Source organism: Planococcus citri, chromosome 1 (assembly GCF_950023065.1).
Source record: "Planococcus citri chromosome 1, ihPlaCitr1.1, whole genome shotgun sequence".
NCBI classification, from domain to species: Eukaryota; Metazoa; Arthropoda; class Insecta; order Hemiptera; family Pseudococcidae; genus Planococcus; species Planococcus citri.
In genome coordinates this window covers 78,078,692-78,098,545 of record NC_088677.1, presented here as the reverse complement: position 1 = coordinate 78,098,545, position 19,854 = coordinate 78,078,692, and the positions used below count along the sequence as shown (strand labels likewise).

The 19,854-nt window shown below is 35.5% G+C and overlaps 1 protein-coding gene across 4 annotated transcripts in view; it reads right to left on the bottom strand.

Annotated features, from left to right (window-relative positions):
- LOC135834890 (uncharacterized) overlaps nucleotides 1-19,854 on the bottom strand; it is a 157,038-nt gene that overhangs the window by 113,793 nt on the left and 23,391 nt on the right. For all 4 annotated transcript variants that reach the window (XM_065348898.1, XM_065348881.1, XM_065348889.1 and 1 more), the window contains exon 2: nucleotides 11,745-11,964. In XM_065348898.1, coding sequence (XP_065204970.1) covers nucleotides 11,745-11,799 — 55 coding nt within the window. In that variant the 5' untranslated portion in view covers nucleotides 11,800-11,964. The remainder of the gene's footprint in view (nucleotides 1-11,744; nucleotides 11,965-19,854) is intronic.

Sequence of the window (19,854 nt, the reverse complement as noted above, 5' to 3'; positions counted from 1 at the left end):
TACCGAGCAATAAAGAACCATATTCTTGTGTTTCTCATACAGCCAGCCCCAGCTTAGTCCCATTTTTACGAACCTTTCTAACCTGAAACCGCGCGATAATAAAGCTATCTGGCATTTAATGCTTTTTCAAAAAGCCAACATATATGGGAGGGAGGGGGGAGGGGGAGGGGGCAAGACGAAGAAACCAATATCACCCTAGAACGATGAAAACCGAAACGAATCTCGCGGAGACCTCGACCGTCGACGCACCGCGGAATCCGCAGACCCGCAGCATCTCATAAAGCAGAAAGAAAAATTTATTACTGTTGCGTCAAAAAGCAGCTCACAAGTAAACATTCGAAGCGATACGATAATTTTAATGAGATACGTGCTCGAGACAAAATCCACGCATTCCCTTTTCTTCACCTTTCGCGTCACATCTTACGTTAGTAGCGTCTCTTTTCGTTGCTGTTTCGAGTTACACCACCGCCATCCAAGCACCAAGATGATTAAGCTGACGGGTTTAGCTATATACTCGTACCATCGAGACGTGCAAAATTTGCGGATGTTGAGCTGTGCTCTGGCTGTAAGTCGATGCTGAGAGATGAGTTTATTTTACATCAACTAGTGGCTCAATTTTATACGACATAATAAGTATAAGATTCGACCGTGACGATAAAAATAATAATGGTGAATATGATGATGAAACGAAAAATTGAGAGTGAAAAATGGAGAAATTCGAGCAGGAATTTCACCAGGTTTGATATGTACTCGTATCATCACAGGAGAAAAATAATTCAAAACGATGAGCATGAAAATAATACTATACAGCATGTGAGCATGACTAACCGGAAAACATTTTGTTTGTTTGTAAACAATGAATTTTAATCTTTCAACTCGACATAACCGACCCTCCAAGTTCAGACCTCCACTCGAATCGCAATTAAATAGATCACATCGTCAATAACAGCTTGTCTCATTCAACCAACCAACAAGAACATTTTCATCTCGAGAATGAAGGAAAAAAAACTAGTCCCATTATACGCACCATCATCGTTATAAATCTATTCCACTCGGTTAACTTGCGTTGTGGATTCGATGTGGTAACAAACTTTCCAAAAAACGAGTGCACTTATATAAAGTCAGAAAACACTCGAAGAGAGGAAAAGCGTACCATCGAGTATTTAAATCAAAAGTCGTCGACGAAATTCGCACACGTCAGCATGTACTCGTACAATACCACCGCATCAAGAGGTAAAACTTTCACACATACACGAGGTTTCTGGAAACTCGTTCGTAGCGTACTTACCTATTCCTGCACAACTAGAGAGAGAGCAAATAGTAAGTTGAAAACTTTTCTACGACGTATTACGCGATATCTGAGCATAAAGTAATCAGAAGGGGAAATGAAGAGAGGAGGCAAACTCGAGTACCTTGTATGCAGAGGTAAGAAGAAGAAGGAGAAAGGCTCGCTTCGCAATAATAATTATTCGCTCTTTGAAAATATCTAATGCAGTAGGTGCTCGTGCTTGGCTCGTATTCAATCCTTCAAGTTCAAAGGTTAAAGAATGGCTTATATTTTTAGCTAAGTCCAAAATTACGTATTTGAAGGCAAAATAAATCGAATGCATAAATTTTTTAAATCCTCGATTGAAAAAAAAAACAACCAACACTTAATTCGGTAATTTATTACGTACCTAATACTTATAAATTGAGCCCATCGGTGTATAGGTAAATTTCTCATCTCTTTATCTTCTTTTTAGTCTTATTTTCAGTAGAACGAAATCTTATCATAATGAAATATGTTTTTCCCACAGAATTTTACTCGTAAATAGCCATAAAAAGAAGAATAGAAATAAAAAAACACTTTCGAAAGGTTCGATAGGTTAAAATATCTGCATTATCTTCATTTAAATAGAAATTTCTCCTAGAATAACTCTCTCGATATTTTTCCTTTTCGCAAAATTTCGACTAAGTTGGACAATTGAGGAAAAAAGTGTTTTTATGTCCTTCTGAAAAAAGGCAAAAATCGTCTCGAGGCGATATCTTTGAATAAAAGTAATTATTAATCACATTAAACCGACTCAATTCCAAAAATTATCCATAAAAATTTATTTTCCAATTTTTAAATTTGCATTATTTAAAAACATAAAATTTGCAAAAGGTTACAAGGGGGAAGTGAAGGTAGAAGGAGACTCGAAGGTCATTACTGGATTAAAATCTTTCTTTTTAGATTTTTCATATCAGACTCAAATCCTGGAACGAATAAAAATTGGATGTATGATTTTTGACCTTTGAAGAGAATATTTTTGTAAAATTTAAAATTTAATAGGTAGATATCATTACGTATTTCCTTGATCCTTAAGCAAGAATTCACTATCTTGAAAGATTGGAATCATGGATCACGAATCATTAATATCATTTTCCAAGGATTTTGGATCGCAGATACTGCAAAAAAAAACATTTTAACCACCACTACAAAATGTTATAAGAAAACTGCACCACATATTCTGCAGAGGCTGGCCTTACAATGGTTGCCCCATAAATTCCAAAACTCTTAAACATATGCTACAAAACATTTCAGAAGTTCGTATTGAATATTACAAAAAAAAGGAAGATGCAAATTTGAGACATTTGTGATGAGAAAAGTCGAGTACGACGGTAGGCGGGTTGTGCGCCAGGAATAAAAAAATCTGTTTCGATTTCAATTTAAAACAAACACACGTCGAACAAGAGAGTCATTCTGGATTTAAAAATACTCTAAAATGTGTATTTTTCAGGTACATCGACATATCAGGAGCTTATGACTTTTTTTTCAGTTTTACAATCTCAAAAAAATCACAATTTCTTGATATTTTTACCTTTTTAATTACCTATTATTAAATTTGGTCCATTTTCATCAGAAAAGTACTGACATTCCCTCTTCTTTGGATGGTAAAAAAATGGTACTTACTTCTAGATACAAAGACTGTGTAAAACCAATTTCAATTTGCTTCATTTTTTAAATTTTCTTCAACTTTGAGAGCCTCACATATGGTCCTACTATGTGGGATGCGGACTTTGATGACATCATGACCATAATCTTTGAAACATATGCCAACTCTTTCTGTTATGCAGACGACACGATGGTTGTGGTCGCTGCACACACCCCATCTCAACTTTGAAAACGTTCTAAAGAAGTCACCGACAAAATAATTGAATTCCTGGGAACTCGTACTTAGTCTCGCTCTCAACACCAACAAAAGCGAATACATCGTCATCGACTATGGACGGAAAAAGTTAAAAACATGCTTTCCAGTTATACCTTTAATCATCGGCGGTGTCGAGATACAACTTTCCAGTTTAATTAAGTATTTGGGCGTGTATTTACACACCGCTTTGTGTTGGCAACCGCATATTGAATATATCATCGCTAAATCAACAAAGTATATACCATTACTCCTTAATATCTGCAGGAACATTTGCGGGTACTCTACAAAAGCCCATACTATCATGTGGTTTGGCACGGTAATTGCAATATTAAAATACTGCTCGTCATTATTTTACTGAGCCCTCTACAAAAACAAGAACGTCATTGCGTTGCAAAGAATCCGAAGACACATGTCCATAAACATTGCTCGACTCTACCGGACTTCCAGCGGAGATGCTACCGGGGTAATCGCCAATGTCCCCCCTCTCAACCTGCACATTGCCGAAAGGAGTGTAAAATGGTTTCTCAAAAACGATTATCCAGTCGCAGATTATTGCCATTTACCCATGTTACCTTGGCCTGGAGGTAATGCCGCATCGCTCAACACCAAATTTCATGATGCTACCATGAAAGAATGGCAACAGATAAGGAATAATTCAGAAGTCAGCGAATGGACTCACAGAATTATTCCTTCAACACCAAATTTCATGACACTACCATGAAAGAATGGCAACAGATATGGAATAATTCAGAAGTCAGCGAATGGACTCACAGAATTATTCCTAACGTTACAAAAACTATTAGCACTCACAAACTCGATTTTTACATTGGCCAAGCTTTGAGTGGGCACGGCTGCTTCCGTTATATTCTACATAAGTTCAAACGTTCGCCATCACCCGACTATGATTGTGGAAAAATAGAAAAGCAGAAACATATATTCGTTAAATGCCATCTACATGCAGCCAATTGTCCTACAGATCCTCTGGACATCAGTAATCCCATTCACTTGGAATATATGCGGTCAACAGTACACAAGCTGTGGGAAGCAGAGTGGCTACGGCAGACCAGTCCACCGTTTCAGCACAGCAGCTTGTAGATAAACAATAAAGCCAAAATAATCCATTCTCCCCAGGTCCTAGTAGTGAGCCTTGCGTGGTTGAGAGGGGGGATCTTCAGGTACAATACTCAAATCAATTACTATTTGTAACATCATCATCAGCTAACTGAAATGTAACTCCACTCTATCGTTGGTTGAGGTTCCGATTGCCGCAACGAACCAAGAAGAATTTCCCAACCAGTCAATCAAGTTTACCAGCGCTTCATTGAACAGCCGCCTCCTTGACCCCCCTGCTTGCAGGGGGGATCAGGTATGATTCCTTCTATTTTACATATATGAATCTCATTATTGATTTCTGATACATTATTTCTATTCGCTTGTTTCTGAGCTGATTCAGTTTCGCCAACTGCTTTAATTAACACACCAAATCATCAATCAACAATAAGTCGCTTGTATCGTACATCAATATAACGCAACCTGGATAATTAAGATTCTAAGATGTATTGTTATTATTAAGATGTAGACTTATTAGATAAACCCCTCAGGTAAATAATAAGCTGTGTCCCGTCAAATAACAATATACTTCCCCCACCGGGCAAGTCCGGACACAGGGGTACCATTAAAAAAAAAAAAAAAAGGGTCAAATTAAGGGGCATTTGGAAAAATTTTGACAAAATGATCAAATTTTCAAAAAAAATTACCTGCACCTTCATTTTACTTCTTCTTTAGATTTTTCTCAACTTTGGGTGGCTTCATCTAAGAGGGCTAACATAGTTTTCAAGCTGAAGGGAGGTTTTTTTTTCTTGAAAACGAGAATGATTCAAAGAGTTTAGACCACTTTTTCAAAAATTTTCACACACTCCAATTTTTCATTTCCGAATTGGAAAATCTTCAAAAAAAATCAAATTTATTCCATTTTCCTCGATTTTATACAACTTGGGGGCCCATCCAGAGGAACCAACATAGCTCGAGGGACTCGGGGCGATTTTTTTTTCAAAAACAGGAAAATAAAAAAAAAAATGACAAAAAAACAAAATTCCAAATTAAAGCCACCATAATATCTCCCTTCACCTCTTCACGTAAATTTCAATCCCAATTCTTCAATCACCTTAACAATGCACGCTACCTTGAACACAAACACCGAAGAAAAAATTTCCAAACCCCCAGTTCTACCAATCAAAACCGTATTAATTCAATCCATTAAACCTGAACTTCTTTTTTTTCGAATCATTTCGCGAGAATATAAATATAATACATCGACCATAACTCGACATGGTACGGTAAAAACGAATAAAGAAAGAAATAAAGAACGGAACGCCTACTTATAAAATAGATTTCGTCGCCAACCAATTCGACGATAAAAAAAAGAGAGAGAGAAAAAAAAATAAGGAGGAAAAAGGAAAAGAAAAAAAATCACCGCCGCGCTATTTTCAGTTCTCACAGCATCCGATCGAGGTAAGAAATTATTATTACGAGCAGCCAGTTATTAAATCGGATCGAAATTTTATATATGTACTCTATATAAGCCATTAAAAGCGACTGCGAGCAGCGACCAGACGGACAGGGTACGAGAAAAGCGAGAGGAGAATTTTACTCGTCGAGTCGAGCATTTCGTCGAGGTCGTCATCATATATATAAAACGTATATACTCATACAAAAGAGAGACCATTTCTTTCGCATCCTTCATCCTTCATCCTTCATCCTGCCCCCTTAGTCGTTGCGACAACAGGACTGCTTTCATCTCTCGCGTCGACAAAAAGAGAAAATTTATACCGAAAGCGCGGAGAGTGGCCGAAGCATTAATGGTAGCTAAATTGAAAATGAAAATATGCTTTGTTTGTATGAGAAAGAGAAAGAAAACCGAATAAACGAACCGACCGCGCGTCGCGCCTCGCTCGCCTCGCCAGCGTACAAAAGAAAAGACCCAAGAATAATGACGGCGATTAATGCGCCCCCCGGCGTCATCCTGCCGAGCATATTTCCATTACCTTTCTTCGCATCTCACTCGGTGCCCCATTTCTCCTTTTTTTTTTTTGGCTCGACGAAAAAAAAACCAGCGATGATTTTTCATCACATTGCGTCCCTCTTGGCTGGCTCTCTTCGTGTATACCTCTCAAAGAGGGAAAAAAACTGTGAAAATACATCGCTAGGATACCTGGCTATAGCTTTTAAATTTCGCGAGAAAAAGCAACGAAAAAACGAAGCATTCTCGTTAAAACTTTATCGTAATAATCAACAAACTCCGATCCGGCTGTTATTTCCCTCCCTCCGGCTCTTTTCCTAGACGCCCAGAAGTCGCCGAAGCACAGCTTTTCGATCGAGCTTTCATAAAAAAAAAAACAATTATCGTACCTGATGGAGGAATTTTTTCAACTTCATGCAGCCCCCACCACCCCCAAAAAAAGAGGAAAATATCACTCTCTAATATTTTTACAAAGCTAAAGAACCGAATTTTCCTGACGGTATCACGTCGAACTGGTACAACACATACAATTGTAATACCAAAAGACCTTGCTTGGGATGGGATAAGCTTTTCGTCTTAAAGAAAAGTTCAAAATGGGGCTACACGTAAGCAAGGTAAAGTTGATTAATGTTGGATAGTTTTTGACTAGTATTTTGAAATTAATAATACTAACGTAAAGTAAATGGATAAAAATTGAGAAAAACGCATTAAAATTGCATAACCTGAAGGAAAAAAATCGCCAAAAATCATGAAAAATCAATTCAAGTCTCATTTAAAAATTTTTTAAGAATATCCGAGAAAATCGCAACTCACAAAAATCTAGTGACGACAAAACTTTTACATTTCAGTTTCTGTTCTTAGTTTCAATTTTATTAGTTTCAGTTTCAGTTTCATTTAGTTACAGTTTTAGTTTCAACTTTTTCATTCCAGCTTTAGTTTTCCATCACTGCAAAAATCATTATATAAAAATGGCAGAAATTGTGTAATAAATGATCGTAACGAAACGACAATTCCAGTCTACTAATCATCAAAACCTAGAATCATTCGTTCTCGAACGATTCACTCAGAGGTGATGAATCGTTCATTTTTAAATGACTGAATCGCTCGGAAATCAAATACGTAAACGTAATACACGAAAAGATAAAATTAAGAATTATTCAATCAACCAATGAAAACTATGAATGATTGATTCGTTCGCGAACGATATTCCTCCTATGAGCGAATCGTTCGCGAACGAATGAATCATTGAAAAATTGAATTAGGTATTGAGAGTAGATGACATGACAAAACTTCACAATTTTTCCCATTATCAAAAATTGGATTCAATTCGTTTGCGAACGATTTGCTCAGAAACAATGAATCATTCAAAAATGACTGAATCACAAGGAAATCAAAAACGACAAGACAAGGCGAAACATTCTTTCATCTAACAATAGACAAATTGTGAATGATTCGTTCGCGAACGATTCGCTCAGAGGAGAAAAATCGTTCGCGAACGAATGAATCACTGAAAAATAAATTCTGGAAACAGATGATATGACGAAACTTGGCAGTTTTTTTTTTTATTCTCATCATTCAAATCTTGACGCAGTTCGTTCGCGAACGATTTGCTCATAGGGGAAACATCGTTCGCGAACGAATGAATCATTGAAAAATTAAATTATTGAGAGTAAATGATACGACGAAACTTTACAATTTTTCCAATCATCAGAAACTTGATTCAGTTCGTTCGTGAACGCTTTGCTTAGAAACGGATGAAGCATTCGAGAGTGACTGAGTCGCGTGGAAATCCAAAATCAAACACGACAACACAAAGCAAAACATTCTTTGATATAACAATAGACATTGTGAATGATTCGTTCGCGAACGATTTGCTCAGAGGAGAAAAATCGTTCTCGAACGAATGAATCACTGAAAAATCAATTCTAGATACAGATGTTATGACGAAATTTGACAGTTTTTTCAAACTCATCATCAAAAGCTTGACGCAGTTCGTTCGCGAACAATTCATTCAGAGTCGATTATTCATTCGGGAACGACTGAATCATTTGGGAAACAAATCAGATGATACGCGACAAGACAAAACTGAGCATTATTCAATTAATCAATGAAAATAATTCTGAACCAACCATAAAACTTGACATCACAAATCTGTCTCGGTCAAAAAAAAATAGTCGATTCGATCAGAAACGAGGAATCCTTCGAGAACCATTAAATCACTTTAAAATCATGATCATGAAAATAGCGAATGATTCGTTCACGAAAAGTTTGCTTTAAGGAGAGAACCCGTTCCCGAACGAATGAATCACTGAAAACTTGCATTAAAAATCTAATGACGGATCTTCGACCGTTTCAACCATATTGCCAAAAACTACATTCAATTCGTTCGTGAACGATTTGCTCGACAGAAACTAATCAATTGAAAACGACTAAATCTCAATTCAATTTGAAACAGTTAAGAGAACTCGAGACAGTTTTACTTTTTTCAAATTTGATCGAAGGCAAAAAAATCGTTCTCGAATGAATGAATCACCAATTACTGAAATCAGATTAAAGATTGGCACAAAATTTGACTTGTCGAATCTATTTATTCGTATTAAAAAAAATTATAATTGATTCGTTCGCGAACGATTCGCTCAGAAACAGTGAATTATTCGAGAACGACTGAATGATTCGTTCGCGAACGACTTGCTCAGAGGAGAAAAATCGTTCGCGAACGAATGACTCACTGATAACTCAAATCAAAAGAATAGCACAAAATTCAATATAACGAACCCATTTGTTTGTATCGACGAAAATTATAATTGATTCGTTCGCGAATGATTCGCTCAGAAACGGTGAATTTTTCTAGAACGACCGAATTATCTTTTTGGAAATCAAATCAGATGATGATGATACACAATAAGACAAAACGAAGCATTATTAAGATCCATCACTGAATGTTGTGAATGATTCGTTCGCGAACGACTTGCTCAGAGGAGAAAAATCGTTCGCGAACGAATGAATCACTGATAGCTCAAAAGATTAGCACAAAATTAAATATTACAAACCCATTTGTTTGTATCAACGAAAATTATAATTTATTCGTTCGCGAATGATTCGCTCAGAAACAGTGAATTATTCGAGAAAGACCGAATTACTTACTTGGGAATCAAATCAGATGATGATACACGGCAAGGAAAAACGATGCATTATTGGATCCATTCAATGTAGATTAGAAATGATTCGTTCGCGAACGAATGAATCACTGATAACTCAAAGATTGACACAAAATTCAATATTTCGAACCTAATTGTTTGTGTCAACGATAATTATAATTGATTCGTTCGCGAACGATTCGCTCAGAAACGGTGAATTTTTCGAGAACGACCGAATTACTTGGAAATCAAATCAGATGATGATACACGATAAGAAGACAGAACGAATAATTATTTAGATCCATCAATGAAAATTACGAATGATTCGTTCGCGAACGATTCGCTCAGAGGAGAAAAATCGTTCGCGAACGAATGAATCACTGATAACTCAAAGATTGACACAAAATTTAATATTACAAACCCATTTGTTTGTATCAACGAAAATTATAATTGATTCGTTCGCGAACGATTCGTTCATAAACGGTGAATTATTCAAGAACGACCGAATTACTTACTTGGAAATCAAATCAGATGATGATGCATGACAAGATAAAACGATGCATTATTAGATCCATCAATGAAGATTGTGAATGATTCGTTCGCGAACGATTTGTTCAGAGGAGAAAAATCGTTCGCGAACGAATGAATCACTAATAACTCAAATTTGATATAGATGGTATGACGAAACTTTGGCAGTTCTAACCCAGTCATTAAAAACCAGACTCAATTATTCGTTCGCGAACGACTCACTCAGAATGAACAAATCGCAGTGAATAACTTTTGAGAACGATTTAATCACTCGGAAAGCAAATCAGATGACACACGAAAAAACAAAACTTTCTTCAACTATCCAAAAAATTCCGTCATTGATTCGTTCGCGAACGATTTGTTCAGAGGAGAGGAATCGTTCGTGAACGAATGAATTACTCAAAAAGTCAATATTGATAAAATTGATATAAATAACACGACATAAGTTTTATCAATCCTATCATCAAACACTGCACTCAATTCGTTCGCGAACGATTTGCTCAAATTTGACATTTGACTTTAACAAGTCAATCAATGAAAATTGAAGATGATTTCTTTCGTGAATGATTCATTCAAAATGGCAGGCAAAAAAATCGTTCTCTGATGAATTTTGAACACTTCATTCATGAGACAGTAGACCACCCATTCCCATTCCAAGGACTTAAAAACTACTATTACAGTTTCTTTAACAGTAAGTATTTCAAAAAATCACCCCTTCCCTCCCCATTCCTCACCCCAACCCATCCCAATCAACCCCATCATCTTTCCAAGAGTAAACTCCACTACAAACAACAACAAAACACGTAATAATCTCGTCGAAACAACCAGAACAACATTTCAATCGTGGTACATACAAACGGTAGCACGAGTCAACACACAGGGGGAGGGCAGCAAACACAAAAAGAGAATATTTTACGAGAAAATTTCGACGCTGTCGTCGTCGTCGTCGACGACGCCTAAAAACGATAACGAATCCTTTCCATTCCGCAAGTTTGAGAGAGAAACGACGCCGATTAAAATTTAAATTCGGTAAACAGGCGCGGATTACGAACGACGGCTGCTGTGGCACGATGGCTTTATTCCTTAATCCATCCAGATATTAAATTTACTCAATAGGTTCCTCCCTTCTGCTCCTCCCGCCATCTTGGCTTATGTGCCTTTTCATCCGCCTCATCCATCATCGCGCCGCAAATATGACCGTATATCCGAACAAACGCATAAATGTAGGTAATTAGACGATATCGATTTTCATTTCCCACTCGTATTCTTCCCTACCCCCTTCATTCCTTCACCATCCCACCATACACGACGACAACGCGAATGACAATCTGACAAATATTTAGAAGCCAAACTTCACCATCCCATCTTCCTCAACCTTTTCCATCCTCCCTTGAAAAAAAACCGTCCGGTAAGCAGAGTCGTAAAAGGTACGCAAAAAACAATCCTTACGACGAAGGGACAGATGAGCTGGGAGGGGGTGGGGCGATCATCAAACGACGACGGTAGCAGCAAAAGCTCCTCAGTCCTCATCGTCGTCGTAGTCGTCGGCGCTTTTTATGAATATTCAATCGTCGCCATATTTCAAATATATATAATCGTGAGCTCCTGCTCCCTGCGCTGAGCTATAAATTTATACCATCGCGATATGAATAATTCATCGGCGTATTTCCAGCATCAGCTCAAGTTCGCGTTTTCGTAGTTTTTTTCCCCTTCATCTCCTGTTCCTCTATCTATACAAAATTACTCTTCTTCGGAATTCGACTTTTGAATTTACGCGAAACGGAACGACAAACGTCTCAAAGTCAAGCGCATTTCAGCCAAGCGTTTATCAATTCAATGCAAAAGCGTCAAAAAATATCCTAAAAAATGAGTAAAAAAAATTTGACATACTGCCTCTGTTTCCGGTGTACACTCCAACTTTTCCAGCTACTCTTCCACTCGGCATTTTTGACGATGAGTTGTTGTTGTTTTCGGTGGTTGGTCTAGATCGAAGGTACAGAAAAAATGATCGATTCGACGACCTTATAAACAGTTCTTTACACGTTAACGCGAAATCGACGATATTTCACCAGCTCGCGTAGATTTACGACCACGTTTCTTGGCACCGCATCTAGAAAATAATAAGCATACATCGTTGCATATAAGTAAACATATATTATAAATTACCCCCAGCTAACTCGAGGTACATCTACATGGAAGGCACAAAACGCTCGAATAATTTCAACCAGGCAAGAGGAAGAAAAAAAACTCTCGAAATACATTAAGAATTCAAATCTACGCATATAAAATACTCGTCGTAGTCGTACCTCTACATTCAACGTATCGATACGACGATGTATTCAATTCAACAACAACAACAACAACAACGACCAAACGACGACGACAAAAAGAGAAAGAGAAGAAAAAAACCGTAGTAAAAATGCTAAAAAGCCAAGCATAAGTAAAAAGATTGTATAATAGTAAATCATACAGTTGGTAGAGAGCTTTTGCAACCCCAAAATGAAAGACAACCATCTGATCCCATTTCGTAAATTTTTCCTCGACGCGACCGACGACGACACGACGATATTTTCGAGATTAACTTTCTTTTGAAGAGTTGAAAGCTCGATGAATAGACTGGAAAATCCTCGCATTCAACCCCATCATTTTTTTTCCAACTCTTTACTTTGAAATTTCAACTATTCTGAAAATTTCCAAAAATTCTCTCTACTTCAAAAAGAAACCATAAGCTAATTTTACGTCAAGTTGCGAAAGTCGTTTCCGCTCGTTTTAAATAAGCATACAACCGACTAATAAAGTGAAAGCTAAAAAAAATGTAAATCAGATCAAAATACGCGCAAGAATTTTTTTTTATGCTACGAGTAAATTCCCAAAATATTTCCATTCGCTTTGAAATAAAATATATCGTCGTGTAAGATACGAGTAAGTCGAAAAGTTTGGAATTAAATCCACATTTTCCAGCAGTTACTTTTGAAATTATTTTAGAATTTTTTTCAACCGTAACCCCTCCCCCCACCTCACAGCTTCGACTCTTCAAACTTTTACATTACTGAAAACAACAACAAAAAGAAACATTTGTCATTCTCTTTTTTTCATTTTTTCCATTTGCAAAACCTGGTTGGAAGATAAGAACGAATGCGAGACACCGAGTAAGTCTAATCGTGTTTTAACGAAGATAATCCCTCAAAATACAACACGTACCTACATTTATTCGTTATTTTTGCAAAGATGCGGAGAGGGTGGCTAGTTAACCCTCGAGAAGAATTCTGAAGTTTTTTTTTCTTCTTTTTCAAGAGAGAAAGAAAAGCTTAATTTAAAATAGGTAACTAATTAATTTGATTGAATTTCAACACTTTTTGTTACAGATTGTGATGTTCAGATTTAGATGATATTTGGCCATGATGCTTGGAAGAGTTGGAAGCCAAACAAGTCAGCGATTTTGTTTCTATTAAACAAATAAATAAAATTTATTGATAGATTGACTTTTTCCAGATGTTATAGCAATTGAATCCTCATTCAGTGGGCGATAGATGTGACAAAAAACTCACATTGACGACGTGAAAAATCAGAACTTTGTTTAAAATATTACAATTTTTGAGGAAGAGGGTGAGGGGAGGAAAGAGGAGGATCGAATCAAACTTTATCCAAGAAAGAACATTATTATTTTCTTTATATTCAAAGAAAACTAAAGTGAAAAAGGAAGAAAATACGCACATGAATAATTTTTCAAGTTTGATTTTAAAAATGAAAAAATAACACTTTTTTGCAGTTTCGAGAAAAAAAGTACATCCGGCAAAAGAAGGACTTTTGACAAGAAATGTTTTCAAATTATTCAAATTTGGAAAGGGAGAGAGAGGTGAGAAAGTAGTGTAAAAATTTATTCAAATTATAATTTTGAGAACTGAAAAAAATTAAAATTTAAAAAAAAAGTACTTGGAACATTTTTAAAATTTGATTTTAAAAATGAAAAAATAACACTCTTTTGCACTTTTGACAACAAAAAAAGACATTCTGGCAAAAGGAATACTTCTGGCGAAAATTTTTTTCAAATCATTCAAATTTGGGAGAGGAGGGAGAGAGATGAGAAAGTAGCGTCCAAATTTATTAAAATAGTAATTTTGAGAACTGAAAAAAATTAAAATTTTGAAAAAAAAACACTTGAATGGAGAATGTTTCAAGTTTGATTTTGAAAATGAAAAAATAACACTATTTTGCAGTGTTGACAAAAAAACAGGACATTCTGGCAAAAGGCGGACTTTTGGCAAGAAATTTTTTCAAATGTTTCAAATTTAGAGAGGAGGGAGGTGAGAAGTAGGGTCAACATTTATTCAAATCGTAATTTTGAGAACTGAAAAAAATTAAAATTATGAAAAAAGAGGAGAATACTCGAATGTGTAAGATTTCAAAGTTCGATTTTTAAAAAATGAAGAGTTGAAGAAGCAAAGCTTTTGCGCAATTTTGAAAAAAGTTTAGAACTTGAAGAAATACATTTTTTCAAAACTTCTAGTGGGAGGAGGAGACGAGAGAGAAGCTGAAATTTTTCCCCTTGAGAAGGAGAAAAATCAAGATTTTGAAAAAGGAAATGAGTGGAAAATTTCAAATTCAGAATGAAAAAAGGGGAAAAAGAAAAAAAACTGGGTCTTTTTTTGCAATTTGGACAAAAATATTTTCAAGGCGTAGAACAAGACTGAAGCAAATCATTTGCTGAACATTTTCCAATATTTCAATACATAGGTGTATTTTTTGGGAGGGGAGCAGAGGGGAGGGGAAGGGAGGGGAACAAAAAAACGAGAAAGAAGGTTATGTTGACATTTCTTCAAATCAAGATTTCCATCTTTTGATACGTCATTAGTCTTTACACAAGAATAAAAATGGGAAAAGAACCTGGTAGAAAGAGGAATGACAAATTATGGAAAATGGCAAAATTTTAATCCTCTTTTTTTTGGCAGTTTTTGGCAATTCTGGCCAAAAAGCAGATCAAAATCAAGGCAGTTGAATACACAAGAAAAAATATGGGCAGAAGCCAGAAAATCAAAATAACTTTTTGACATTCTGTTTTTTGCTATTTTTGCGAAAAAGTTGAGTAGGTACGACTTATTTTTGAGGTTTTGGTAAAAAAGCACAACTTTTAGGGAATTTCGGTACTAAAAGTTGAGGAAAAATGAGAAAATTGTAATGTTTGACTAAAACAAGTTGAAAAGTAGAACTTTTTTTTTGCAGTTTTGACAACAAAATGAGAGCTTTTGGTCATTTCAGCTGAAAAAAAAAACAGATTTTCAGCAAGTTTAGCAAAAACAAAATCCAGATTTTTGGGCAGTTATGATAAAAAGGTGACTTTCGAGAAGTATTTTTTCCAAATATGTATTTCAATTCGAAAGGAAAATAAAAAGGGTTGAAATTTATTCATTTGGTTAAAATATTTTTATTTTCAAAGAGAACTACAAAAATAAGGGAGGGTATGAAAATGTTGTAAAAAAAACAGAATGAATTGAAAATTTAAAAGTTTTGAAAGAAACATGTCATGTGGAAAAAAAGATTTTTTAGAAATTTGAAAAACAAGCCAAGTTTGAAATATTTGGAGAATTTTGGCAAAAAATTTCAAAGTCTGATTTCAAAATTTGAAAAAAATACTTTTTTTGAAATTTTGAGAAATAAAACCTACGATTTTTTTTCGTTGGCAATTCATCAAAGTTTGACGAATTTGGTCCTCGTAATTTGCTTTGAAATAATTTCAATTTATTTGTGTCAAAATAGTCATAAAAATTGAATCCGTGCTTTTGATCCCTTTTCCTCCCCCCTCTTGAAAGTTCAGTTGAGACGCTTTCGTTTTTTTTTTCGATCTTTATGTTACGTCGCATCGTGAGGTTATTCCTGCCATTTGCGTTTTTGGGGAAACCATTTTTTAAAGAAATTTCCCTTTCGAAAAACTTTGAGGAACACGACCGACGCCACAAACCAAAACCCTCTAGAGCTGTTTGTATTTAGTAAATAAGGCGCATAATCAACGTTGCGGTAACACTGACAGGCTCACTTTGCATTAATGTAATCAACTTTCAACTTTCGAGTCCGGTGGTTAGTTTTGGGTTGACGCTTCAACAATTTTTTTTTTGCCCAGAAATTTTATCCATCTCTTGAAAGCAGACTGCCTTCATTGCCTCAAGCTTCCATGTCATTTTAACTAACTAAAACTGAATCGGTGGGTACGGAAAGGGGCTAAGTCACATTTTCGCATTTTTCAGGAATAACAAAAAACTGATTTATTTGAAAATCAAAAATTTTTGGTAAACATGCTTAAGATCATTGAAAGAGGACCCAAAGACACAATTTTTAGCACTGTTTAGAAAAAAAAATATTCACGTGCGCTGGCGCTGTTGCTGCCTAAACAAATGGGACTTAGACCCTTTCTGCACCCAATCGACAAAATTTCTTTTGAAATTGCTCTGGCACGAATGGGGCTTGATTCTACATCTAAGTACATCATTTAGACTGCTATCTCGTTTAAATTGACCCAAAACCCCTTTAGTTCTAAGACTTTTTGCCGATGTTGTTAATTTTTTCATCATTTTTCAGTTCAGAGATTAACTTAAATTTCAAAAAATGGTCTTCTCAAAAATGTTAGTTATTTTTCAAGGAATTTAAAAAATTTTACAAAAAAGTCATAAATGCGGATCCGCCCTTTTTCTGCGCCCAAATACCACTTTCCCGGCAGTTTTGTGGAAATCTGACATCACCAGTCGATCCGCCGTACTTTGAAACCCCTATATCCGTGAAAAAAAAAATTTCCAAAAATGTGACTTGGTCCCTTTCTGCACCCACCGATTCAACTATACCTACTCTGTGAGCTGATTGATGAGGAAAGATGAACGATTTGTTATGTTTTACAGGTTGCTCGAACATTCTCGTGTAATAAATTAATTACAGTTTCTTTATCGTCGTCGAACATTATACGTAAATAAGTTACGCTAACTTTTACTCCTCTCGGCGTCTTGGAAAACTTCATTCGAGTAGAACTGAAGATGAAGGTGTTTTAAAGAGTTTGGAAAACAGCGTCAAAAAATAGCTAGAAAATATGTGTACTTTGAGAGGGAAGGACGAAGGTGGCGTTGAAATTTACTCGAAAAAAAAAACTAATTGGAAAGAAAAATTTGTTACCGAATTGGGAAAGGGAATGTTAATTCCCTCAGGTGTAATGTATTTTTCGTTCATTAAAATTTAGGTTTTTTTTTCGAGCCTGTTTATTTTAAGTTTGTCCCAACGGATGCGACTTGTTTGCTCTCCAATCTCATCGTTTTTTTTTTTACACATTCCGACTTCGTTTTAAATTTTGTTCATACGTATTATGTGAGTTGAATTTTTTTTGTCTTTTTGAAATTTGAATTTTCGTGGTTGAATTGGGGCTCAGTATTTTTCGAATGGAGGATCCAAAAATCCGTCAGAGGCTCTGAAATAAGTTGAAATTGTCAATTGCGAGTCGATTTGGGAAGCTGAAAATGAGATGGAATGCTAACCCCCCCTTCTCTATCCTTTTTGTAAAAATGAATCTTTCCGATCGTGAAATTTTCTTCTGTAATGTGATTATTTCTTTTCATGTGTTTTAAGTTTGAATCATGAAAAAAATCCCCAAAATTTTCTTCAGTATTGAAAATGGACCAAAATGTGCGAGCAACCCAATTTTCAAGCTCTTTGATTTCCAAGTTCGAACGAAATTTAATCTCAATTCATCGAGCTGCAGTTGAAGTAATGCGACCCTCGGTCGTATGACGTAGATGAAGGGTTCCCCAGGGGAGCGAACTTGAAAACAGAACGTACGACTTATCTAAATTCCACAGGTTGTTGTTGAATTCTCCTCTCTCTAACACTTCGTACAGCTGGTTTATGAAAAATAAAGTGCAAAAGATAGAACAATTCAACGCGTGGCTTTGAAATTCTAGATGGAAAAAATTCGCTCAACTATAAAAAAGCCTTTGCTATTTTCTTTCATTTATGATAAGTACGAGTACATCTGTAGAAACATTTGTTCAGAGTACCTATATAAGGGTCATAAGCTCAACTTCAACTTGCACGTTAACGATTACAATATGAGCAGTGAAAGTACATAGAATAAGGTGTATTCGGGGGAGAGAAAAAAAAAGTAGGTAGATACATTTTACACAAACGATGAATGCGACGATGAGGGTGAAAAAAAAATATAAAGAAAATGATAATAAAAGATGAACAACAACTATCCTGTCAACAACACTCCTGACTCGATGGAGAGTGGTGTTTTCATCAACAAAAGCCTTTCTGTTTTTCTGCGTGCTTGTTTTTTTCCCACTCAGTGCCCGCTTTTGGAGCTTTTTTCCCGTCATAGTCGAGTTGTTTTCGAGTTTTAACGTCGATAAGAGAGCAGTCATTTGATACGTATGCGTTGAAAAAAATTGTGTTTTTTTTTCTTTGCAGATCCGCTCGGTGTCGTGATACTGATTTTTCATGTCGCGTGTTAATTTTTTTTATACTGTGGTACAATATTTTTCTTGCTTGTCTTTCTGGTTGTGAGATGTTGGGTTCTTCGAGAATACATTTTTTATTCACGCCCAGTTACTTTTGGTGGAAATGCGAGTGGAACCGAGAAATTGGCAAGGTGTTTATGGCTCCGTTTTCCTGTCTTTTTGTTAACAAAATTTATATAAGTTATTGTTGAAAAATACTGCAGATGCAGGAAGGAGTGCTGGAAGAGAAGAGGTTATTTTATTCTTTAGAGAGAATTTTGATCATTTTTGGACTACTTCTTTCGTTACTTTTGTGAAGTTTTTCTTCGGCCATATGCCAAAAAAATTACCTTTGCCCAAATTTTTCAAAACTTCCAGATTTTTAGAATGACGAATGTCGAATCTGAGAAATATTGATGGCAGATCAAACGTATCTATAAAGACATTTTTTTTAAAAAAAGGAAACAAAAGAGATCGACTTTGAGCTTGAAAAACCTCGAATTGCTTTTTCACTCTGTCTTAATTAATGTGGGAAACCAGAACTCTGGCCTTTGTCTTGTAAACTTATTGATAGATTGAGATTCAAGATGAACATGATGCCTATCGATCCAATTTCAGGGGAATTGACTGTCGAAGTATAAGTTATTGACTGTTGAAGCAGAGAATTTTTCAAAAATTGAATGAACTTCAGAATGATGATGAATTATGGTAACTACTTCCAAAATGAAATTCTAATAAGTTTTTGCAAGAGCCAGATAATCTTATATACATTTTCATTTATTTATTTTTTTCAGTTTCTTTCATAAAATACGTATCTACTTAGAGTTTTAAATAATTATTCTGATTCATTGGAAATTTTGATTTTTATGCTTCATTTTTTTTTTCAAAAAGCAGCTGGTTTTCATGTAAGAAGTGAAAATGTTTGAAGTTGGCATTATCCGAAATGAGATTTTTGGATTTTACTTCATAAAGCTGCTGTTTTTGGAGAGTCAAAAAATTAAAGTTTTCAAATGACCATTTTCCAAAATTGAAGGAATTTACCTCTTATGCTATTCTGTGTGTATTTATTTGATTACAAAATTAGTTTTAAAATCTTTGAAAGTCATTCTCTGAGAGACCTTACATTTTGGTAGATGTTTAGGAAGAATTCGCATTTTTAAAATTTGACAAAAATCGATGATATTTTTTTTCTCTGAAAAAAACACCCTCACGTGTCATGCTTTTTGTGATTTTTTTTTCAATAACGCAGTAAAAAATCTATTGCTTTTGACATCGATCATTTTTCAAGCAAATCCTTTGACTTTATTCGCTGGTCTTGGTACAACTCTGAAGAAAGTGCTCGCAGATTTTTTGATCAGAGTGTTTACAGTCTCGCTTATCCTGCTTTCCCAAATTTGATCACGATATGTATCCTGTTTTTCCCCAAAATCACCGAATGACCTTCCTTTTGTTTCAAAATTCCCAAAAAGTTGTGCTTTTAGCTTTTTTGACAAAATCCCAAAAACAAGTCATTCTCAACTTTTTTTTTGCAA